General features: G+C 45.6%; 1 protein-coding gene and 1 non-coding gene across 2 annotated transcripts in view; both read right to left on the reverse strand.

The window, feature by feature from the left end:
• The window catches only part of Mybl2 (MYB proto-oncogene like 2), a 37,994-nt gene extending 13,912 nt beyond the window's left edge, over positions 1-24,082 (reverse strand). The window contains exons 1-6 of the mRNA XM_003467665.3: positions 23,836-24,082; positions 19,327-19,420; positions 14,298-14,369; positions 13,403-13,495; positions 11,812-12,032; positions 6,606-6,768 (exon numbers count right to left, since the gene is read on the reverse strand). Of these exons, the coding sequence (XP_003467713.1) occupies positions 6,606-6,768; positions 11,812-12,032; positions 13,403-13,495; positions 14,298-14,369; positions 19,327-19,420; positions 23,836-23,855 (663 nt within the window). The 5' untranslated portion in view covers positions 23,856-24,082. The remainder of the gene's footprint in view (positions 1-6,605; positions 6,769-11,811; positions 12,033-13,402; positions 13,496-14,297; positions 14,370-19,326; positions 19,421-23,835) is intronic.
• A 723-nt stretch (positions 24,083-24,805) lies between these two features.
• On the reverse strand, positions 24,806-24,939 carry LOC111756207 (small nucleolar RNA SNORA41). Its single transcript, XR_002790683.1, has one exon. It is a non-coding gene; the product is annotated as a small nucleolar RNA SNORA41 (small nucleolar RNA).
• Positions 24,940-25,803: the final 864 nt, after the last annotated feature.

Genomic DNA, 25,803 nt, shown 5'->3' on the forward strand with positions numbered 1-25,803 from the left:
GTCACCGTCCAGACGCTGGAGTACGGCACTGTGAGGAAGACAAGGAGGAGGGAAGTGGGTCCCCTGGACCCAGGAAAATCTGAAGCGTGAACTGAAGCTTAGAGAGAGAATAAAAAGAGAAACTTCAACGAAGAAGAAGGTGGTAAGTGGCAGTGCCTCGGCCTGGAGCCGGACTCACTGCGTGAGAGGAACCTGGGGACGCACAGTCCCGGTGATGGTGGCGGCTGGCGACCCCAGAGGCTCCTGCATACACGGCAGCAGACATGGAGGACTGCACTGACTGGTGGTGAGCGCAGAGGACTCAGCTCCTGATGCAGACAGAGACCGGCCGGGAGCCATTTTGGTGCCTGGCCAGATAAGCCCGGCACCAGCAGCTCCTGGCTGGGCACGGACCGTGGAAACTGCCTGCACTGTGGCGAGCGCAGGCCTGCGGAGGTATCTACTACCCCGCCACACAGCAAGAGCTGGCTTACTGGAACACAGGTGGCACAATTCAGGACTCTGCCTTCACAGGCTGTCTACAGTAAACCCAGAGGGAATCCTGGAAGTGGACTCGCTTTTTTGTTTTATTCAGTTTTTTTTTTTTAATTTCTGTTTCTGTGTGTGTGTGTGTGCGTGTGTGTGTGTGTGAGTGACAGTGGCTCCTAACCTCTCTGTGGCTGTGGGTCTGTGTTACTCTACCATTTCTCTCTTTCCCTCTTTTCTTACAGTGTTTTGCACCGGTTTCCCCAAGCTGGTGGGACCCATCTTTGTCCTCCAGCCTTACTCATAATCTCTTTCTCTTTTTCCACTTCTCTATTACCTCCTTAATCCATTTTAAATTTTAACCTTGAGGGCAAAATTGAAACATTACAGCCTTACGTAGTCCTTAGACTTATCTGGTTGGTTTTACATTCTGTCATATAATCACAAACCTAGTTCATACAGTTAAAGGTTTCAAATTAAGGGTTAGCTCAGTTTGTTGTTTTATAGGCTGTGTTTGATGCTATTGGTACCACTATAGCCAAAACTGACATAAATTGTTCTAAACAGCTGTTGGCCCTGATAACCCATGACTGAGATTAACTAAGGGTCACAGAAAATGCTGGGGCACAATGCCAAAGAACCAGGGACTAGGCCAGACAAGCAGCAACTTTTCACCTCCAGCAGACTGTAAGAGGTAAGATCTTCCAACAGCTATACCTGGGAGATACCTCAAAGAAGTAAGCATCTAAGTGTCCTAAATGTCAACAGTAAAGCAACCCACCATAGGCAATGTACAAGATCACCCCAAGAATTAAACTAAAAAAGAAATGAGAAGACACTTAAGATGCAACCCCAGACATCCAGTTCACCAAAGGCAAACCCAGGGGCAATGAGGTGGGACAATCAGGAAACCCCCCACCAGGTCCCTCTGAAGCGGTAACAACAAATCAAAACTGAATAAGACTCTGAAAAATATGGAATCAGAAATAATCTCTCAAATAACTACAGAGATTACCAAAACACACACCTTGCTTAGCGATATTAGTGCAGACACAAACAAAAAAATAGACAAGCTTAAGCAAATTATGGAAGAACAGCATAGGAAACAAATGGAATCCATAAAGCAGATTCAAGCAGACATCCAGGAGAATAAAAACTCCACTGAAAGTATTCAAAGCAGATTAGGCCAATGTGAGGACAGGATCGCAGATACTGAAGACAGGCTTGCAGTTAGCGACCAGGAAAAGAAAAATTTCTCAAAACTAGCAAGGGACCATGAGACATCAATCCAGCAGCTGCTAGATAAGACAAAGAATAATAATTTAAGATTAATTGGAGTCAGTGAATAAGCAGGAGATACCACAAGTGACATTAAAAACATGCTCACAACATCGTTACAGAAAATTTCCTGGTAGAGAAAAAGAATTTGACATGCAAACAAGTGAGGCATATAGAACTCTTAATTAGTAATGATCAAAAAAAAAAAAAATCTATAGCCAGGCACGTCATAGTCAAAATTCCAGAAATTCAACACAAGAATAGAACCTTAAAAGCTGTTAGGGAAAAGAAACAAATTACTTACAAAGGAAAGCCCATCAGAATCACAGCTGACTTCTCGGCACAAACTCTCAAGTGAAGGAAAACTTGGAATGAAGTACTCCAAGTTCTAAAGGAAAACAACTTTCAATCCAGATTGATGTATCCCATAAAACTGTCTTTCAAAATTGAGGGAGAAATGATACCTCCTTGACAAAGAACATCTGAGAAATTTATGACCACCAAACCAGCACTCCAAAATGTTCTGAAGGACATTCTAGAAAGAGATAATAAGACCACAGCTCCATGAACCCTAACAGAAGGAATCTACCAGGAGAAGTAAACAGTTGGAAGGAAGTGGGGAGGGGGTAATCCAACAACAGGAAAATAACATGACAATGATAAATCAATACATAGCAGTTTTAACCATCAATGTTAATAGTCTTATTTCACCAGTCAAAAGACACAGACTGGCAGAATGGATCAAGAGCAAGATCCAACAATATGTTGCATACAAGAAACATATTTAATTAAAAAAGAAATTCATTAACTGAAAGTAAAAAGATGGAAAACAATACTCCAATGCAATAGGAATCCAGAAAAGGCAGGGATAGCTATTCTGTTTGCAGACAGTGAATTTCTAGCCAAGACTGATTAAGGGGGATAAAGAAGGTCACTACATCCTTGTAAAGGGAACAATCCAACAGGAAGAGATAAAAATCAAATATATATGCAACAAATACCAGTGCACTCAGCTATATAAAACAAGTACTAACAAGACAAGGATGACCACTATCTCCAATCTTATTCAACATAGTCCTGGAAACTTTAGCAGGAGCAATTAGATAAGAGAAATAAAAGGAATAAAGATAGGAAAGGAAGAATTTAAACTGCCGTTATTTTCAGATGACATGATACTCTATTTAGAAGACCCCCAAAACTCCACTAGAAGACTTCTAGATTTAATAAGCAAATTCAGTAACATAGATGGTCACAAAGTCAACACTCAAAAATCAATAGCCTTCTTATACATGAATAAACAAACTCACTGAGAGGGAAATGATACCTTTTATAATAGCAACCAAAAAACCAAAATACCTAGGAATCAATCTAAAAAAAGAATGTAAAAAGTCCTCTACATTGAAAACTACAGTATACTGAAAAGGAAGATTGAAAAGGATATTAGAAAATAGATACCCTGTGCTCTTGATTTTCCTTTTTCCTTTTTTTTTTTTTTTTTTTTTTGGTACTGGGGATCGAACTCACGACTGCGCGCTTGCAAGGCAGGCGCTTATGCCACTGAGCTAAATCCCCGGCCCCTATCCCTAGCTCTTGGATAGGAAAAATAAATATAATGAAAATGGCCATACTTCCAAAACTGTTACACAGATTCAATGCAATCTCAATCTAAATTCCAATAGCATATCTCAAAGAATTAGAGAAAATAACCAAAAATTTAACCAGAACCAGAAGAGACCCAGCAATATAGAATATAGCAATACAGAAGAGACTATAAAGCAACTGTGATAAAAACAGTGTGGCACTGGCAAAAAAAAAAAAAAAAAAAAAAAAAAAAAAACCTAAAGATCAGTGAATAGATTAGAAGATGCAGAAACAACTGCAGACACACTAAGCCACCTTACCTTTGACAAAGGTGCCAAACACATTAACGGAAGAAAGATAGCCTCTTTAATAAATGGTGCTAGATTAAAACTGGACCCATCTCTTTTACCATGTACTAAACTAAAATCAGAATGGATCAAAGATCATAATATTAAAACAGAAACAGTAAATCTGCTGGAAGATAGGATAGGTAAAACTCTTAAAGATACTGGTGTAGGTAAAGACTTTATGAACAAAACTCAGATTGCACTGGAACTATCACAAAGAATCAACAGCTGGGATCGCATCTTATTAAAAAGCTTTGCACAGCAAGAGAAACCACCAACAGAGTGAAGAGACAACCCACAACATGGGAAAAAATGTCCTCAGACAAAGGATTACTATTAAGAACATATAAAGAACTCAAAAAATTCAGTCTTCCCAGATTTAAAGACCCAATTCAAAAATGGGTATCTGAGATGCATACACACTTCTCAGATGAAAAAATATAAACAGCAAATAAATGCAGGAAAAAATGTTCAACATCACTGGTCATTCGAAAGATGCAAATTACAACAACACTGAGGGGCCAGGGATTTAGCTCAGTGGTATAAGTTCCTGTCTGGCAAGCACAATGTCACAAGTTTGATCCTTGATACCAAAAAAAAAACTTTAAAAATTAAAAACTTTAAAAAAAAAAAAAAAAAAAAAAAAAAACACTGAGGGGCTGGGGATTTAGCTCAGCGGCATAAGCACCTGCCTTGCAAGCAGGCGGTCGTGAGTTCGATCCCCGGCACCGATTAAAAAGAAAAAAGAAAAAAACACTGAGATTCCACCTTACCCCGGAAGAATAGCTAGTATCAAAAAATCAATCAATAACAAATGCTGTTCATGGGAGTGTAGACTGTGCAACCACTGTGGAAATCCATGTAGAGATTCCTCAAAAAACTAGGATTAGAGGTCCCATTTGACCAGCTACTCCCCATCTGGGTACCTTCCCAAAAGAATTAAAAACATCATACCACAGTGATATATGCATGTCCATGTTTACAGCAGCACAGTTTATGAACAGCCAGGTCTTAGAAATAACCTAAATGCCCACCACAGGAATAGATTTTTAAAAATGTGGTATTTTTATACAATGGAGTACTACTCAGAGATAAAGAATGATAAACTAGACAGTTTTATAGGTAAATGGATGCACCTTGAGAACATCCTCAGTGAAATAAATAAGACACATGTGTAAACATCATAGTGTTCCATTAGTGTGACAAAATGAAAGAAAAAACATGTATATATGTATAGATATGTACATAAAAAATAATTAAGATAGTTATACCACTGATTTCCCTGAGTTTGCTGAAGAGTAAGATTTGTACCAGTATTGTTTGGACAACTGAAGGCAAATGTCTTGTGCTCTGGACGAATGATCTGGGGGATGACAATGTGCAATGTATATACACCACTGTTACCCCTGATTGAAGTACTTTAAATTTTTTAGTTTTCTTTTCTTTCTTTCTTTCTTTTCATGTTTGAATAAAATGGATAAGGAAAAAAAAAAAACCAGGAACAGACACCCACTGTGCTCAGGGTCCTGGTGTATGGCGCGGTCCAGCCCAGCAGGGCCCACACTCCAGACAGCACTGCAAAATACGTGTAGCAACTGCCAGGTCAGTAAACTGACTTACAGCAAAGGGGGATTCTTAGAGCCAAAGAAGACCTGTCTTCTCCAGCCACAAGACTTTATGCTTGCTGAGACCCTTGCTCTCTCTGTAGAAAGGACATTTTTTTCTTCTACCAGGAAAATCTCATAGAAAGCACACCACCTAGACACCCAAGAGACTGTCAGAAACAGACTCCTTTGGTAAGAGGACTCACAGGGAGCAGGGACTAAAGGATGGAGTTATGTGACTTTCACCTTAACTCTCCTGCTACTATTTCATCTTGTTACTGAGGTTACATTCATACCAGGGAATCAAGAAATTCACTAAAACTGGAAAAACAAGAAATACAAGCAAATATATTATATAACCTTTCAGCAGGGTACAGTAAGAGGAATGGAGCATGCTGCAAGTTCCAGGCCAGCCTAACTGGACTGGACTGGACTGGACCGCCAAAGAAAGGAAAAGGAAAAGAAGAAAAGAGAAAGAAAAAGAAACCAAAACAAATCAACAACAACAAAAAAATCACTCAAGAATCATTAAAGGGCCAGGGACTTAGCTCAGCGGCACAGGCGCCTGCCTGGCAAGTGCAAGGTAGTGAGTTCGATCCCTAGTGTCAAGAAAAACAGAACAAACAAACAAAAAAATTAAAAATATAGTTTGTTCTGGAATATGGAAAGGGGAACGTTAATCAACATATATTGGTTTTTTTTTTAAAGAATTATAAATGTATGCCATCTAAAAAGGCGAAATCAAAAGAGAGAAAACAAATCAGAAAAAGGACGGTAAAAAAGAACACAAGAAAGTTCTGGGATGCTGGTAATATTTTATGTTGTGATTTGGTGACAGTTACAAACACACGTATATATTTTTGTTATAACACCCAACTGTACACTAAAATGCATGAATTTTATTACTGTATGTAAATTATCTCAATAAACCTAATTTGGTTTTTCTTTTGTTGGTGGCACTGAGGATCAAACCCAAGGCCTGAATATGCTAGGCAAATGCTCATCCAACACTTGGGTTTTTCTTTTTAATGGCAAGACATTTTCAGTTTTAGGTATAGAAATAGGTGAGAAGGGGGTCCCTCCTTGGGCTGGGTCTCAACATTGCCTATCACACTACTCGATCACCCTTGCCCAATAGGCAGTCAGGCACAGAAGTATGTCACAGGGAAAGGCCCTCCAAACACACAGCCACAGTTAGACCGTGTGGCCAACACTAGCAAGCAACTGTGGACAAGGTGTTCAATTCGATAGTTTCAGATAAACACACAACAAGACAAAGCAAGCAACCTGGAGTGCAAGCCAGAGGCTGCATGGTAGAGAGATGCCTCACCTGGTCTTCTGTGGGCTGGGCACCCTGCTGGCCATCCTGGTCCTCCAGCTCCAGCAGCAAGTACACAGGGGGCTTGCAGTCTTTGGATTCACTCAGAAAGCCTCCTGTGTCCACCTTCCTCTTGATAGTGGAATTCCAGTGGTTCTTCACCGCATTGTCTGTCCTGCAGCAGAAAACCAGGATCTTTGAAGCTGAGCTTTTAGTGCATGCATCCCACATCTGCATGCAAGGCCCAACCTGATGAACTCTAAGGTGTCTTTCATCTCTAAAATGAAGTCTCAATGATTTACCAAGCATTTCTACACCTCTCTGTGAAATAAGCAAATGTACCCTTCTGGCTATGGCAAAATGTACAAAATAGAAGTGTCGGGGCTGGGGATTTAGCTCAGCGGCATAAGCACCTGCCTTGCAAGCAGGCGGTCATGAATTTGATCCCCGGTACCAATTTAAAAAAAAAGAAGTGTCTTGAACTCTCCTCCCTGTTCCTGCTCACTTTACATCTGTAAAAAATCCTGGCCTGAGTCTCACAAGCCCTGTTCACTTCCCAGACTTTAACAGCCAGAGGAAACAGACTGTGTTATCTAGAACATCAGAGGATGACTTCACACTCCATCATTTACCAAAGGCTGGGAAACACTTCCAGAGCAGTAAAGTCAGGGAGGAGTAGAGTCAGGCGGTAGTAGCATATACTAGCACGCCCAAGTAGCACAGAAGTGCAGGGTGTTAGAGAAGCAGATAGGAGTATGGAGCACAGGACAGTCGAGCCAAGCAGTAGCACAGAGGACTACAGTAGTATACGAAGTACCACACTAGGCAGTTCCTTCTGAATGGAGTGCTTTCCCCTTGAAATGGAGCTACACAGAGAACAGCAGTCTGGCTAAGCAACTAGTCCAGTCATAGGTTCCATATGTCTGGTCGTTTCCACTCTAGGCCTTCAGGACACGGTGCTGCCTGGGTAGGAGTGTGGGGTGGGTTTGACTGGCACTTCACCCACATCCTCCCCACATGCAGTGCACCTGGCCCTGGGTGCCCTGAGGGTTCCTGTCATTGGCTTTTGCTGAGAGCTTGGTCCTCAGACCACCAAAGAAGCCTAGGATGTACCCACCCGCCCCTGCACACACATGCTTGGCCCTATGTCCCACCTTGCTGGGCCCCATCTCTGTTCCCCACTTCTTCCCTGGCAAATGTCAGTCTCTGTTCAAGAAACCCCTTGTGCTTGAATTTCTGCATCCTGGGGGTCTGGCTCCAAACATCACCCCAGCCCTTTCACCCCCAAGGTCAGAGTTCAGCTACAAAGGAGACTCATGCTTCTGCTCATATGCATTTACAAAACATCTGTCAGGCATTATTCTAGGCACTGAAGATGTATTAATAAATGAGACAAGGACTTGCCATTTAATCTCATCTAACCAGGGACACAGGTATTTCATCTGCTCATAACTGAGGTACATGCCACTCACAAGAGGCCTGGGCACTATGCAAAGGTCACAGATACCAAGCACAGTCTGGAAGACCAGAGAAGAATTCTCAAATAACACCTTGCCAAGCACTGCACTGACACAGGAGAGCTTGTGAGCTGCATGACAGGTCCAAGACAGCAGAGCGGTCCAGGCTGACAGAGTGGTCAGAAAGCATTCATGACACCTGAGGACCACACAGAGGCAGGGTTGCCAAAGGCCACCAAGTGACCAAGGACAGACTGGTGGTATCTGCAAGTCAGCAAGCCACACAAGGAAAGAGATCTAAGTGACAGGAAGGCCCTAAAAGATGACATACTCAGGCCCTGAGTTGTGAAAATACAAAATTCCATTCTTAGGAAAACCATCACCTTGCATTTGCTCTCTTCTTCCAGGGACAAAGAATGGACTCAAATTTAATACAATACGGTAAGGGAAAAATGCCCAAGAACAAAGAGAAGAGAGTAGAAGAGAGCCGAGAATACGACATTTCTATGAGCCTAGAGAAGATGGAAAGCAGGTAGGCGAGCACGGAGTTGAAACCAAACCAATCCAGGAAAAGATTCTGGCCAGAACAGAATCAAATCATCCAGAGGATCCTCACAGAACTGTGAAAGGGTAGAGGAATCAGATGCACTGAGGAACAGGGATGAAGCACAGGCTGAAAACAGAGCAATCATTTCAAAATTATTCCTGGTCCTGGCTTCAACTGTGGGACTGGGGAGGTTTATTCTCTAGGAAGAACTGATTGGCAACCCTGGCCACAACAGAGGTGGGGCTGGTGCACAGGGCTGAGATGGACTCAGTGAGAATCCATACCCTGGATGAGGGACGCCCAGCCCCCTTCTCCCTGCCTTCTCCCAGACCAGTACTCTCACTGGGAGCAGATATCCCAGCAACAGTCTGAAGGATCATTCATCTCCAGGCAAAGGAACAATTCCAGAGAAAACTGACCAGTTCTTGCAATATTCTCCCAAAAAGTCAGTGGATACCCATTTACCTGGAGCAGAACCCACCAACAGACAAGCACAGCCCACGTGGCAAGGTGTTTTAAAGGACTTTCAGCAACTAAATGTGAGTGGTCAACCAACTTTAAAGGGAGAGTCCAGTACAAAAATGCAACTAGCAAATAAACAAACAAGAAGGCATTTCAAAACATCTGATCAATAGTAAAATCAGCCGTTACCAGTATAAGAACATAGTGCAAGACAAAAGGAGAAGTGAGAGCACAGAAAGTACAAATGTTTAGTCAAAATAATTTCCAAAGACCGATTGGGTTGGCCACAGTGGTAATCACCTATAATTCTAGCTACTTCTCAGAAGGCCAAAGCAAGCCAAGGCCAGCCTAGGCAAGGCTGGATATTGTTTCAAGATAAAGTTGTAAAAGGTCTGAGGATAAGACGGGCATGGTGGCACATACAGTGGCACATACAGTGGACCCTTGAATTACGACTAGCCTCATACACTAACACCGTGAATTATGTTTAAGTTAGGGTTAACTTAAGACCTAAGTCTCGAGTCATGACATACATGCTGCTTATGCAGTTGTAAACAAAGACTTGTGATGCCAGAAAAGCACATATAAACATACACAAGCATCAGTCTGAGCCCAGATATATATGTTTGTGGACATGATTTCAGTCAGTACTTTATGTAACTATGGCTAACAAAATGGCCCCCAAAAAGCTAGACAAAAAAGCTAAAGAAGAAAATCATGATAAAAACAGTGTTAAAGAAAAGGCAGTTTTTAGTTCTCGAAAGATTGAGACCTCATGAGCCCAAAGCAGGTGCTACTGGGCTCAGGCTCATCCAAGGAGAGAAAGGACACCAGAGAGCTGGATTCCTGATGTTCCTATAAAGAAGACTCTCTTTCCAAACACTAATCAACCCCCTTCCATTTCAGCCTCCGCGAAAGACTTCAACCTGAATGGTGAGTACAGTACGAAACTGTTTCTTGTAAGCCAGACACATTTTGTAACATTTTGGTGAACACCCTAGGAAAATTATTGGTGTTTCTTGTTAATTACGCACATTATACAGTTTTTTTTTTTTAATCATGAAAAAGTTAGTTAGGGGCTGCTTTGTGCGGTCAAAATGCATTATGGGGGCCAGGGATTTAGCTCAGCAGTGTAAGTGCCTGCCTGGCAAGCGTAAGGTCCTGAGTTTGATCCCCAGTACCAAAACCAAACAAACAAAAAAATGCATTATGGGTATTTCCATTATTTCGTATAGGAAAAATGGTCTTGACTTACAACCAACTAGAGCTACAACCAGTCCTTGTGAACAAACTGAGTTCATAAGTCCAGGGTCCACTGTAATTACAGCATTTGGGAGGCTGCCTGGGAGGTTGAGGCAGGAAGACTGTCATAAGTTCGAGGTCAATCTGAGCTACAGTCTGCTCAAGGCCAGCCTAAACAACATGATGAGACCTTGACTCAAAAAACCACTTACATACATACATACATACTTACATACATACATAAATGGTGTGGGAATGTTGTCCAGTGGTAGAATGCTTGGCTAGTATGTAAAAGATCCTAGTTCAATCTCTAGGACCACAAAAAACAAGGAGGAAGAAAGGAAAGGAAATGAAAGAAAAAGGAGAAAGGAAAAAGAACTATCAAATATAAATATCATTGGATATTCATATCCAAAAATTGACCTCCCTTTGACTGACCTCAGGATGATAAAGAAGGATGTACTCCACCAAAAAAAGGAGGTAAACCAAGAAAGAAGAGGGATCCAACACAGGACAGACGCAAGGAGATGAATGCTCCAAGGTTATCAGGCAACAGTCTTAAAAAGTGACTGGCAAATGGAAAAGAACAAAGATGTCTAGCATTGGTTTTCTGAAGGGAAAAGAGTCCAATATATTGCCTAATTCAGTGTAAGCCTTTGAAGAATAGCAACGCTGAGGCTATGATGGGTCACTGACAAAAGTCTAAAAGCTACACTGAAACCTGTGTGAATGAAAAACAAGGCAATGATCAACTCCAGAAAAAACTTCAGGGAAGAAGAAAATATCATGCCAGAAAGTAGTTCTAGTAACTGAATTATATCTGCAAAATGACACCATAAGCACTGCTGTCTTAGCTGAGATGAGGTCAGTATACTGGGGAAGTGGGGAGGCAGAGCGTGCAGGAAGTCTAAGAAAGCTAAATCTGGGGCTGGGGATTCAGCTCAGCAGCATAAGCGCCTGCCTTGCAAGCCCATGGTCGTGAGTTCCATCTTTTCCTGTAGCTGAAAACTAAGATAAAACACACCACACTGACCAGGCACAGTGGTGCGGGCCCATAATCCCAGCACTGTGAGGGGATGGGACTCTGGGAGGCTAAAGCGGATTTCAAGTCTGACCCAAGCCTGCTTGCAACTCAGTAACACCCTGTCTCAAAAAATAAATACATAAAGTACAGCTGACTGAAGGCCCTGGGTTCAATCCCCAGACCAAAACAAAACAAGTACCATTTATAAATAGGGAGGTAAATGCCAGAACTTTTAGCATGAACCCGTTTTAATAAAAAGTAGGGAGAGAAGACTGATATTTTTCATTGTTTCCGTTTTGAGTAGCTTCCAGTTACAGCGTGACCTTCTGGCTGAGGCCTCCCTTGGCAGTTTGTCTTCTCAAGCTCAGGATCTTCCTGGGGAGCTGCCCCTCCTCCTGACTGCCTGCATCTGAGAACCCTGAGGACAAGGTGCTGGACCTCACCACCTCACCTCCCCAGCCCCCAAATCCCCTGCAGGCAGCTCACCTCCCAGGCAGCATCTTGGCGATTTCTGCCCAGCGGTTGCCCAGCACTTTGTGGGCCTCACAAATGATCCGGTCCTCCTCCTCCGTCCAGCACGACTTCTTCACCTCAGGGTTGAGGTGGTTGTGCCAGCGCTCCCGGCACTGCTTCCCCAGGCGGCCCTTCAGATGCTTGGCAATTAGCGTCCACTGCTTCGTCCCATACTTCTTGACCAGCTCAATGACCTCAAAAAAGAACCTCTGTGAACCAGCCCGACAGGCCACCCCTGCATCTACAGGAGCCCCTCTGTGGCCCTGAGAGGAGCCAGGGTCCCATCCTCTCAGACAAGCCAGGAACCAGTGTGATGGTTATGGGGGACACCACTCAGTTCATGTGACTGCCTAGGCATCTTATCACGTCCTTATCATTTACTGCCTGCAATAAACCAAGGCCAAGAGCACCTGACATTCTCAAGACTGAAGAGGAAACAAAGGAAAAGGAGCCAGAACCCCTCCCGGTCCATTTTCAGGGTTCAAACCAGTCAACACAGAAAAGGGCAGAGACGGACCTCCCCACAGGGCTCCACACCCACAGCACCTACTGCTCACTCCCCTTGGAGGGGCCACAGGGACTAAGGACAGGGGACAGACCTTCTAGCTCTAGCCATGACGGAGTGCCACGACCCCCACCAGCACTTCTGTGCAAATCATCAGGGTACAGCCCCAAGTCACAGCTGAGCAGGGCTGGATTTCAGTCCCCAACTGTCCCCTCAGTGAGGCCCCTTGCTCAGAGCACAAATAAACAACCATCTGAGCCAAGCCAGACCCCTCTTGGATTGTGGATACCCATGTTCTCACACGCAGAGGGGCCTCAGCAAACTGGGAAGGAGGGACTTCCGGCAAAGGGATTTGTGGTGTGGAAACACTCAACTTCATTTTGGTATAGCTTAAAGTTTTATAGGAACCACGTGTCTGATCAACAACAAAAAAGATGTTAAAAGGAGTTTTAAAATTATGCAGCTCCTGTTGCCTCCTCTCTTCCCTGGTAAGCTATGGCGGCCACAGTGGAATGGCATCTCCTAGGCTGACATCAGACAGAAGCATGAGACAAGGGAAACCTCAAAAGTGGGCCAGGGTAGTCACGCTGCTGCCACTTCCTAGCCTGGGTTTCCACCTATGAAACTAGACTACATAAGGCCAGGCACAGTGGCACATGCCTGTAACCCTGAACTCAAGAGGCCAAGGTAAGAAGATCACCGTAAATTCCAGGCCAGCCTGGGCTACACAGTGAGCTCAAGGTCAGCCTGAACTGCATAGTGAAACCCTGTCTCAAAAAGACGAAAAAAGAAACAAACCAATCAGAGTAGCTGAACTAGCTTGGTAGGTACTGTAGGGTAGACACACTATTCACGGTTCCCTTTATGGATCAAAAAGGGAACAGCCTTCATTGAGTAGATGAGAAGCGGAGAGCCCTGGAAACAGACTCAGGGACAGGCCCACATGAGGATGTCAGGCCATCACAGCTGGCCCTCAGCTGGACGCCCCGCCAGCAGGAAGAGCTGCCTCTCCATGGTCGGGAGGACCCTGTTAGGGCTGCAGCCCCCATCGGCAGTTACCTTCTGGTCTTCCTCTTTGGTCCATGGACCCTTGACAAGGTCTGGATTCAAAACCCTCAGCCAGCGGTACTGGCATTGCTGGTCTGTGCGGTTCTAAGAATAAAACAAGAACAGGAATATGAAACCTTCTGGGACCACAAGACTGCCCTGGGCTCAGGAGCCTGAGGTCAAGCATACTGCAGGTGGGTGTGGCCTCTCCTGAGTACCCACAGCGCCAGACACCAGAATATGGATGTGTTCATTTGCTACAAAGGAGAAACTCAGGTCCCAGGGGAAAGTCACCTCTACCAAACAGAGGGCCACCATCTCAAATTCTACAGAAGCCTTCTGGGGCATGTCACAGATCCCTGCTTTCTTCTGGGAGGGTATTTTTATTCCTTGAAGGGTTCTGATTACACAGAGGAAATGAGGAAAAGAAAGTGGAGAGATCTGGTGATTCAGGGAACCAGACTGCAGGTCCTCAACACTCCTCCCTCCCAGACACCTGCAGTCCTAGGGTGAGGGCGCCAGTGGGGACAGCCCATCTGCATTCCCCAGGAGACTCTAAAAGCTCAGATGTGTGACCAGATCTGCAGGGGCCTCACCACCAAGCCTTCCAGGTATCATTTTTCCCCAGTTTCAGTCTCACTGTCAAGAAATGGAGTACCTGTTCACTCCTGACTCACAGGAAGAAATGCAAATGTGTCACTGATCACACTCAGAGACAAGCATCTCAGCCTGAGGCCACCAGGCATGCTGTGTGAAGATGCTTCTGACAGAGTGCCTCAAATTCCAGTTTTGGACAAAAGGTCCTGCATAGATCGTTTTGTTCTAGGGGTGCTGGTAAGAAACTCCTTTTGCTTCCTCGTAGAAAGTCTGTTCTGGGCACACATGGTCCCAGGGGGGCCATACTCACAGGAAAATGGCTGGCCAGGAACTTCCAGTCTTGCTGTCCGAACTGCTTCACCAAGGCCCTCAGCTGCTCATCCTGCCAATGCCAGAAAGACAAAGGACTCGGCTCACACGTGCAAGAACCTCACAGCTACCCACAATGGAGCCTGGTTCACCTATTCTGTCGTGAAGTGAGCACCTACTATGAGCCAGGTGGTAGTCACAGAAGCAGGCAGCAACGTATCTGCCCAGTATTCATAGGGCTTACACTAGGGAAAGAGGCAGCTGCTCATGAAACCTCCTACAAACAGAAACAAAGCCACTCCATGCCTGGGGATACGCTGATTGCTTATTCAGAGAGACTAAAGAATAGGTTCAAAAGAAACGCGGTATAGCCAGAATGCAGGGAGAGTGTGAAGGAGAGAATGATTTTGGAGACAGCTGGGGTTAGTCCATGGGTAGGATTGATTCAGGCCTCTACATCAAACCACTGATAGATCTGGGCAGTAGTCAAGGCCCACTGTGCTTGTAAGAAGTACCCTTCACCTGCTGCAGTGTGGGAAGAGTCAGAAGAAAACACAACCTATCAAAATAGGCTCCTGAAAATGAACCACTGATTCATACAGCATGAATTTCAGTATCACTATGAGCCAAAGAGGTCACACATAAGAATACGGTATGCACCGAAGCTGGGTATGGTAGGGGTGCATGCCCGTAATCCCAGCACTTACAAGGCCCATGCCTTTTAAGTGCCATCCAGCCCGGGACACACTAAATTCAAAGCCAGCCTAGACTACATACTATATAGCAAGACCTTGCCTCAAAAAAAACAAAAAAGTACATACTTATTATTCCATGGACATGATATCCTAGAAAACATAAACTAAGCAAGTGGGACAAAAAGGTGTCAGTGGTTGTCTGAGGCCAGCAGTTAAGAAAGTACACTTGGAGCAATGGGAATATTCCATAACGTGATCCTGGTAGTTCTGGGACTAAATATAAACATTTGTAGAGATTCACTGAACTGCACTTAATTTAAATGGTTGTGGCTGATTTTACAAAGTATTCCTCAAATTGATTTTTTTGAAATTTAATAGACTAAATAGTATATATATATATAATATTATGCACACAATGAATGGAATATTAGCCTTTATCAAGATTGGTGACCCTGAAAAAGTATGCCAAGGGCAGAGAGCTGTTCACAGAAGGACAAATGTCGTATCTGCTGCGCCTATGAGGCCAGGGAACATTCTGTGGTGAAAGTGGCTTTTGAGCTCAGGATGAGGATTTGGAAATTCAGCATTGAGGGAGGTCAACCTGCAAATCTCTGGGTGAGTCAGAGGGGCTGTAGGTGGAGAAGAGCAAGTATGGGAGTGCAGTTTGGGGAGAGAAAGAAAGGCCCAGGGAAAGCAAAGCAGGGGATGTGGACAAAAAGACCAAAGGGGAGCCCCTGCTCAGACAGGTACTTACACCACAGAAACAGAAAGCACAAAGGCTTGGCAGGAAGAAGTGAGGGAATGAGCTCTGCCCAGATGGTGCCAACTCTCCAAGGTGAAAAGCTCTAGAGGTGTGTTGCACAACAGTGGTCAAACACGACTTAACACAACTGAACTATACACCTAAAAGTGGCTAAACAGGCACCTTTAATGCGGTACTCTGGGCTGCACTTTCTCTACCCCCTCAGCGCTGGTCTCTTGGCCACCTCAAAGATCTTCTCCAACCCAAGCACCGCAGATGTGCTTCCCTGAAACGAGGTTCCATTCTGTCCCTCCCCTGCTCTGCCAACCTCCCAAGCCCAGCACTTCTAAAAACTGTAACAGCACTGTTACGGTAGCATGTCCCCGTGATCCCAGCGCTCTGCCAGGCTGAGGCAACAAGATCACAACTTTTGAATCCAGGCTGGGCAATTTAGAGACTAAGCAAGAACTTGTCTCAAAATTTAGAAAGAGCTGGGGATGCAGCTCAGTGCAAAGGTCCTGGGTTCAACTCCCAGCACCACAGAAGACAGGAAAGAAGGGAGGGAGAGAGCCGCAAACTTGCAGTGCTTCTCAGCTGGCTCCCTCCAGGAATCAGTTCCCAACTGTCTTTCTGTTCATTCACCCATTTTTTCCTCTACTGGACCCTTCCTGCCAGCCAGACTAGACTGCCACACTTCTCACTCTGACTCACCCAGCGATTTGCAGATTCACCTCCCTCGATGCTGAATTTCCAAATTTTCATCCTGAGCTCAAAAGTCATTTTCTCCACGAAACTTTTACCAACCTCTCAGGCAACAGTGCGCTCTGATCCAACAGACTATCAGCAAGAATCGCCTATCTGCTAGAAGCCTTCGAGCAAGACAGCAGAGACCCAGTGGAGAGGTGATGGACACTACTCCTGTCCTGTGGGGTCCTGCAAGGCCGAAGATGACTACAGCAGGCTCCTTGGACCTGGCACTGGCCTTCTCTCCAGGCCAGGGGTAGAGCAGCACTGAAATAGGAACCCAGGCCTGTTTAGTCTTCCAAGCTCATAAGAGCAGAATACAGGGATTCAGCCTAGCAGCACAGTGCCTGCCTGGCAAGCACAAGGTCCTCAGTTTGAGTCTCAATACCAAAAAAAAGTGATTCACAGTGGCATGAATAAAAAAGTCTGCTTAGTACTTAGCTAAAGAATCATCTTGAACAGTTAGGGAATGATTTACTGATCATACAGCAAGCTTTTTTTTTATTTATTAAGATGCGATCTTGCTCTACTGCCTAAACTGACCTTGAATTCTGTCTCAAGTGATCCTCCTGCCTCAGCCTCCCAGGTAGCTACAACTACAAGTACAGTCCACTATAACCAGCTCAAACAGCAAGTTCTAAGCAAAGAAAACAGCAGACTAACATTAAACACATCAAAGAAATAGAGGTGGAATATCATTCCATTAGGAGTCTCAAACAAATATCCAAGGAAAAGGCCTAGCTGGGGGTGTACCTCACTGGTAGACTATGTGGTTAGCATGTGTGACATCCTGGATTCAATGTATAATACAGAAAGTGGAAGAAAAGAAAAAGGAGACAAAGGGAGGAAAATTTCTGTAAAATGATAACTACTTTATAACCTAAGAATCTTCCCAAGCAAGATAAAAATAAATATTCACAAAAACTATTAGACATGGGGCATGGTGGTGCACACCTGTAATCCCAGCACTCGGGAGGCTGAGGCAGGAGGGTCACCATAAATTCCAGGCCAGACTGGGCTACACAGTCCAAGGCCAGCCTGAATTCTATGGGGAGACCCTGTTTCAGAAAAATAAAAAGAACAAAAACAAATAAAACATATATAAAAACAATAAATACAAGGGCTGGGAATTATAGATCAGTTCAAAGTGTTCAATCCCCAGTACTGCAGGAAAAAAATAATTTTTTTAAAGGGATAGGGGGAGAGGGGCTGGGGATTTAGCTCAGCGGCATAAGCACCTGCCTTGCAAGTGTGCGGTTGTGAGTTCAATCCCTGGTATGGATAAAAAAGAAAAAGCAAAAGACAAAAAAAATTTTTAAAAAGGGGGGGGGGGGTAAAGGGGAAAAAAGGGCTAGGGGGTGCCTAGGGATACAGCCCTGCACTCCTTAGGCTCAATCCCCAGTATTGCAGAAAAATAAAACAAAATAATATGCAGCTAGCAGAAAACCAAGTCAGAGCTTGATATCACTACATTCAGTTATTTTTTTAAAAAGGAAGAGAGGCCAAGCATGGTAGCACACATCTGTAATCCCAATACTTGGGAAGCTGAAACAGGAGGATTGCTGTGAGTTCCAGCCTGGGCTACATAGTGAATTCAAGGCCAGATTGAACTATGCAGCAAGACCCTGTCTCAAAAAAAGAACAAAAAACAAACAAACAAAAAAACCAAGGGGTTGCAGATTTGTCTGAGCCTCCCAACAGCCCAAGAGTACTATGGTTCAAATGTTTCCACTAAAACCCATGCTGAAATTTAATCCTACTGTGCATAGTAGTACATGCCTAAAATCTCAGCACTCAGGAGACTGAGGCAGGAGGATTGCCCTGATTCTAGTCCAGCCTGGGCTGCACAGTGAGTTCAAGGGCAGCCTAAGTACAGAGTGAGACTGTGTCTCAAAACTCACCCCGCTCCACCCCAAGCCAACGCCAAATAAAAAAGAAAACAAACAAAAAAACTTTAATCCCCATTGTAACAGTTGTAACCAGCCAGGAGTGGTGGCACAGGACCATAGTTCCAGCAGTGGGGAGGCTGAGTTTGGAGAGAGTTCAAGGCCAGACCAGACTACACAGCAAGTCTCAAAAAGCCAAAACTAATCCTAGCACTCTGGAAGGCAGAGATGGAAGATTACACAGTCAGCCTCAGCCTGGGCAATTTGGTGAGAATGTCTCAAACTCAAAAAGGCCTGGGCATGTAACTTAGTATAAAAGCACTAAGTTCAGTCCCTAGTATTGCCAAAAAACAAAGTGTAACCAAAGGAACTTTGAAGTGACTAGGCCAATCATAAATAGATTGGTCCCTCCATAGATTCAGGGATTAGTATCTTGAGAACAGGTCTGTCGTAAAAGTCCCCATAGATGTCTCTCACAGGCATTCTCTTGCTATGTGCTAATGTTACCTCTGAACAGCCAGAGTTTCCACCAGCAAGAAGACCTTGACCAGACACAGCCTCACCAGCAAAACTTGGACATCTCAGCTTCCAGAATGGTGAGGTGAATAAACCTTATTCTTTATAAACTTCGTAATCTCTGGTATTAGGTTATAACAGCAGAAAACTAACTAAGACTGAGGAGCAAAATGCACAATCAACATAGCAGGCAGAACATGCCTGCCACTCAGGAACACAACAGCTACTGCCACACCCCTCCTTCCCACCCAGTCCTCAGAGGGCAGAGTCCCCCAGGACGCCCTGAGAAGAGGTCAGGAGAAAAGTGGAGGGCCCATCTGTCTTTCACTGGCTATTCCTCTTCATTCCGACAGTGCAGCCATCAGGCAGACACTCCCAGCTCAGCTGGGGAGCTCTAGCCAGTTCCCGGCTGCCCATCAGCCCTCTCCCAGTCCCGGGCCCACTCACCTCCTCATGAGTCCATTTGACCTTACACTTGCTGTCCCTCTGCTCCAGCACTTCTGAGTCGGTGTCCTGGTAGTGCAGCTCATCCAGCTCCTCGCTGCAGGAGAACAAGTTAAAGGTCAACGACATCGCATCACAGGAGGACAGCAGGTGGCCAGTGGCAGGCCAACTCTAGAGCTGAAGGGTTGACGTGTTAGGTTTTTACTTTTTCTGCTCTAAAAAGGTAGGGAGGCCAGATACAGTGGTGAACACTTGTGATCCCAGCACTTGGGAGGCTGAGGCAAGAAGACTGCTACAAGTTTGAGGGTAGCCTAACTACATAGTAAGTTCTAGGCCAGTGTGAACTACAAAGCAAGATCCTGCCTGAGAAACACAAAAACCACAAACAAACTAGCTTTACGTCACTAGATTCAATTATTGTTTTAAAAAAAGGAAAAGGAACCAGGCATAATAGCATACATACACCTGCAATCCCAACACTTGGGAGGCTGAAAATTGCTGAGTTCCAGCCTGGGCTACATAGTGAATTCAAGGCCAGCCTGGACTATGTAGCAAGATCCTGTCTCAAAAAAAAAAAAACAAAACGAAGCTGGGCATGGTAGCTCATGCCTGTAATCCCAGCACTCGGGAGGCTGAGGTAGGAGGATCCGTGTAAATTCCAGACCAGCCTGGACTACAAAGTGAGCTCAAGGCCAGCCTGAAACTGCATAGTGGGACCACGTCTCAAGGGGGAGGGGGGGCATAAGTCTCAAAAAAACAAAAGGCCTCCTAGTTGTCCAACAGTACTATGATTCAAATGTTCCCATGAAAACTCATTGAAATTTAATCTCATTGGTGTGGTACCATATGCCTGTTATCTCAGCACTTTGGGAGGCTGAGGCAGGAGGATGAGACCTTGAGACAAGCCTGGGCTACACAATGAGTTCAAGGCCAGCCTGGACTAACAGTAAAACCCTTTTCCCCGTCCAAAATATACATACACTTCTGCCCTTCTCTTTTTAAATCCTTTAATGAAATACTTACTGCTATATGGTACTTTTACTTTCTTCTTTATTCTTATTTTTATTTTCAGGAATATTCAAATGATTTCAAAAGCTAGGGGTATAACTCAGCGGTTGTCCAGCACACACAAGGGCCTGGGTTCTATTCTCGCACAGTTTAAGATCTCACCAAGAACATAATATTCAAACCAGACTCCACTTAATATTTCCTTTTCAATAACAAACTCACCCTTGTATTGGATATTTTAAACACAGTATATGCAATCATCAAGCACCAGAATTTCAAGAAACATTATTCAGTGAAAATATTTCAAATACCTTCTCTCTGTAAGTATGTCCAATTCTGCACATCCTTTTTCAAGTCACGGCTGTACATGGGCATAGTTAATGAAAGAAAAAAAATCACGGCACAGGCATCTGATTTCTGAAGGTTTTTACTTTCTAACAGGTAATTTTCTAAGATGCTCCTAGTTATCCAGTTTAATAGCCACAGAAAAGATGGCAAGCGTTCACAGAAGGTTGGTAACCTTTCCCCAACTCCACATGGCAAGACCTGCATTTGGCCACCTCTGTTCAGGCATGGTCCTAGGTTACACATTTATAAACTAGGAAAAGCCCACAAATTTCCAAACAAGCAAGGTAAGCACGGGCCTTGTGCCAAAGAAGGCTTCCCGGGGTGTCTGCATACCTTCCTAGAATCAGCCAATACTTCCCAGCCACTCCAGCACCCACAGTACACTGAAAAAAAACCCTCTTTTCCTAGGCCCTGTGCTGTAACTGCCTCTCCTGCCATGGTCCACAAAGGTCAGCTCCACCTCCATCAGCCTGGAGTTTGACACTGAAAAGCTTTAAAAATGTTTGCCCAGCATAGCACTGGCTACATGAATGAAAGAACAAACAAGTGCAAAGCTGTTGCATTCTCCCCAATAAGAAATGCTAATTAAAGCCAGGGGTGGCAGCTCATGCCTGTAATCCCAGTACTCAGGAGACTGAGGCAGGAGGATCACTGGGAGTTCAAGACCAGCCTGGGCTACAAAGTGAGCTCAAGGCCAGCCTGAACTGTATAGTGCAAGACCCCATCTCAAAAAAGACAAAAAAAAAAAATGTTAAAGTAAATTTTTAAAAAGTCTCAAATACATCAACAGTACATCAATCACAAAAGGGTCTGGAATTCAGTCTCGTGCTGTCATTCCAGACCTCGATTCATAGGCCTTCTGTTGCAGGCAGCTGAGTTAGTTAGAAATACAGGCAGTCAGACAGGGCTGGGTCCTTGATGGAGCCAATGCAGAAGACCAGAATACCTTGCAACTGTGGGAGAGATAAGACACCTCCTGCTGTGGGCCAGGCCTCAAGACAAAAGATCAAACAAATGCATCCATGTCCTGAGGACTGATATTCTAAATAGTTCCCTATCACCCTGAGGAAGTCTGATCACCATTCCAACCCCCTAAGGAGTCACGGCTCTCTAAAAATGCCCACTTTCTAGGTGACTTGCTTCCCCATTTGTCCCCAATTTAATCAATTTTACCTGAACTATTATTCTTACTGGCTAACTATAGCTATGTCCCATCTTATGCCCATCTGCCTTGTGAGTTCCCAGTTTTCCCCACCTTAAACCCATCTCACCCCATGAGTTTACACTATAAAAGTCCCTGGAAAAGACAGTTCTTGGCAACCTGCTTGAGACCCCTTCTGTCTCTCAGAAGCTTTCTCTCAATAAATATATTCTACTCTCACCTCCATAGTTTCTAAAATCCATTCTTTGATTTTAGAGAACACGAACTGGTGGACATAGTAGGTTGGGAGTTTCATTCCCCTATATCACTTCTACCATAATAACGCATGAAGTAAAAACCTCCAAGATACCAACACACAATGCAAAAAAAAAAAAAAAACATACAAAACACCGGCTTTAAAATCAACTGTCCCCAGACTCAATGACAGAAATCATGCGTGCTTCTCCAGTACCCAGCATGAGCTCCACTTCTATCACATGTTCACCAAATGTCCCTTCAGGATGAAAGCGATCTACATGGACACTCTGTGTGCAATAGGGACAGCATCTCAGAACAGCCAAGAGAACTCTGAGACAACAATCTTGTCATCCACAGACTGTTGCCATCCACTTCCCATTCATTCTCACCGTCCCCACTTCACAGAATTGAGGGGGACAGGGGTTATACCATTTGCCAGATCCACAGACAGGATCTGAATCTCCTTCACTGCACATCTCTAAGTCCTCACACTGAAACCCCAGCTTGAAAAGCCGATCAGTCCCTGGAGACAGCCACACCTTGGTGCCACACTCTTTCTCTTGTCCTTGGATGTGCTGGGCTCTGCGGCTCCATGGCCAGGTGAGTCAGAGGCTGAGTAGGAAGTGGGCACTGACATACAGGGGAGTAAAAGAAGTGGCCAAGGAAGGAGTGGAGGGTGCAGGAGTGCAGGGGTACAGAGCCCTTTCTCACACGGGAGGGTGTTCCTCCACTGAACCCAAGGGCAGAAGTGGCAGAGGACCTGGAAATGGCCTAGGGACAGTCACTCTGGGAGAAACACTTCCTGAAAACTCCTCTTGGGGCACGGGGACCTGAGCAAGATAGTCCCTGTGTGCCAGACCCGGGGACCACTACCTAAGGACCACATGCTTGGCGGCCATCTACACCCTCTGTCTGCGAACACTAGTTCCAACAGCTTTAGATTGGCCTAAGGTAATCTGGGCTGAAGACACACAGGAGGAACCGGGCAGGACCTCACCGTTCCCTCATACAGGCTGCAAAACCCGGAGACCAAGCTCCAGGCACACAGGTGCAGATACACAGAGGCCCAGGCTGAGCGTGCCACTTAAATCCCGGGGGAACGAATAAAATGGAGCCTCAGTTCCTGCCTTTGCCCCAGGGGCTGCTGGCAGAGTGGCTTTGACACACGTCCGTTCTCGCAGCGTTAACCCCAGCTGCCCCAAACTTCTTATGTGGAACAGGAAGACGACTCCGAAACCGAATCGAGCCGACCCGGAACCCGACTGAGAAAAACAATGGACCCGCAGCCTCGGCACCCTACGCGGGTGGGTAGAGGGCTTGGGGGCCTCTGTGCCTCCGGAAAGCGGACAAGAAATGCCCAATGCCAAATCTGAACAAAACTGGGCTTCAGCGACAAACGTGTCCCACCAGGCGGTGGCTTCCCGCTCACACTGACTTGGAGACTCATTCTCCCTCCCCAGTAAAGAGCCTTCCAGCTGACACCGGCCGTCCCACCCCCTCCTCGCAATCAGGCGGGAGACGAAATGACATCATGCAGCGCTTGGCCCGGGTCTCAGGGGACCCGCCCGCCGCTCTCCGCGGCCCAGCAGGCACCGGGAGCCCAGCGAGGGGTCCCTAGAGCCGGGTTTTGCGCGCGCCCCAGCGACGGGCGGCCGGCGAAGAACATTTCCCGCGAGAACCCCCGCCCCGACTGGCGCTCGGAGGGGCCCGGAGGAGGCAGATGTAAAGGGGGCCCCCGCCGCCCGCCGCCCGCTCACCCGCGCGTCCGCCGAGACATCCCCCGGCCCGGGCCGCGCCGAGCCCGCCAGACCGCCGGCCGAGCCCGGAGCGGGAGCCGGGCCGGGGTCAGGACACGGACTGCTCTGGCCGCTCCGGGCCCCGCACCGCGCTCCCGGGCCTCAGCGCGTCCGCAGGTCCCGCCGCCCGCCTGCAGGAACCACGGCTGCCGCCGGCGCGCACAGATGCACTTTCCTATCTCCCGCCAAGCGCGTCGGCGCCGCCTAGGCCTGGCGGGCTAGCGCGGGGCGGGGCGGGGCCTGCGGTGGGCGGGGCCTGCAGAAGGGAGGGGTGGTGCCTGCGGCGAGAGCAGAACCCGGCGAGGCTGCACGGCTCCGCCCGCGCTTTAGGAGTCTCGTCTGTTCTGGCTGCGGAGAGACTGATCCAGATTCAGGACAGATGCGGCTCCCAGGAGACCCAGGTGTAACTGACACAGCATAGACAAAGAAGGAATCTGGCGCGAGGATGGGAGACCCAGGCGTAAGAAGCCACCTGGGCGAAAGCGCAGCTTCAGTCCAACCTCCTCCTCTGATCCCTTCAGCCTTACCCTAAAAGTACCGGGCACCCTTACCTAGAACTGCTCATTCCAAAACCTTCTCCTTGCTTCTCTCCAACCTCACGGCAGCCCTCCTAAAATGCAAACCCGACCTCTGTAGAATTGAAACCTCTTTCCTTTCCCATAGGGTAAATTCCTTAATAATCAGGTCTATAGTATCAGATCAGAGATAAGAGAAAGTGTTTGCCTGGGCCATTATCTGCATTATCTGGACCAGCCCTTCCCACCAGGCTAATTCTTACTCATCCTTAGGGTCCTCTACCCAACTCTTTAGTTTGTTTTTGTCGTGTTTTTTGTGTGTTTTGTAGTACTGGTAATTGAACCCAGGGCCTCCTTATTTATGTTAGGTAAGTGCTTTACCACTGAGCTACATATACCCAGCCCCCCCCCTTTTTTTAACACTGTCACACACATGCCCACTTTCTTCTTGGATAAGAAAGAGGTATTTAACTGTGTAACACTTCCTTTCCCACAGTGGAATGTCACAGCTGCTATGATTGACAGCAGCTGCAGACCAGTAGCTGTGGACTACCCAGCCCCTTTTTCCTTTTCCTTTTTTTTTTTTTTTTTTTTTTTTTTTTTAATTTAATGAGTATGGTTAAAGGGGCTGGGGATTTAGCTCAGAGGTATAAGCACCTGCCTTGCAAGCAGGCGGTCGTGAGTTCAATCCCTGATACCGATAAAAAGTTAAAAAAAAAAAAGTTCTTTGTTAAAAAATCAATAAATAAAGAGTATGGTTAAATTTCCTGGGTGGATCTGAAATTTCCTGTGTGGATCTGGCTCCTGTCTTAGCCTCTCCAGCAGCTAAGATTATAAAGTAGCATAAAGCATTTGAGCATTTTAGGGCCCAAGAAACCTCTTAAAATTCACCCCAGTAGACAGCACAAGACCTCAGGTAAAAGTTTTGTTGATTTAAATTCAGTTTAGTACGGATCTAAACTCCTTGGTTTAGGAAGGGTTTTTCATAAGTTGGAGATCAGCCTAGGCTATGCACCAAGACACTGTCTTTAAAGAGAGAGAGGGTGGGGACGTGGCTCAGTGGCAGAGCTCTTTCCTTGCATGGGTAAGGCCCTGGGTTTGATCCCCAACACCACAAAAATAAATAAACAGAAAGGGAAAAGGGGAAATTTGTCAAAAATCCTAAATGTGTTTGTTTGGTATTTTGCTATGTATCAGTCACTGTTCTGTGTATAAATTTTAATTCATTTCCTTCTCATAACAATTCTGTGAATATGCTGGTATTATCCTTTTTTAGGGAAAACTAAGGCAAAGTTTTTCCTACCTATGCTAATTCCAGTCTTCTGAAAGGAAAAAAAAAATTGTTTCTTACCACCCTTCTAGCTTCTTTGAGCTACAAATGGGGAGATGACTATTATAATTTAAATTAACATAA

The sequence above is a fragment of the Cavia porcellus genome, unplaced genomic scaffold (assembly GCF_034190915.1).
Source record: "Cavia porcellus strain 051 isolate PalLab524CR breed Dunkin Hartley unplaced genomic scaffold, mCavPor4.1 scaffold_5, whole genome shotgun sequence".
Taxonomy (NCBI): domain Eukaryota; kingdom Metazoa; phylum Chordata; class Mammalia; order Rodentia; family Caviidae; genus Cavia; species Cavia porcellus.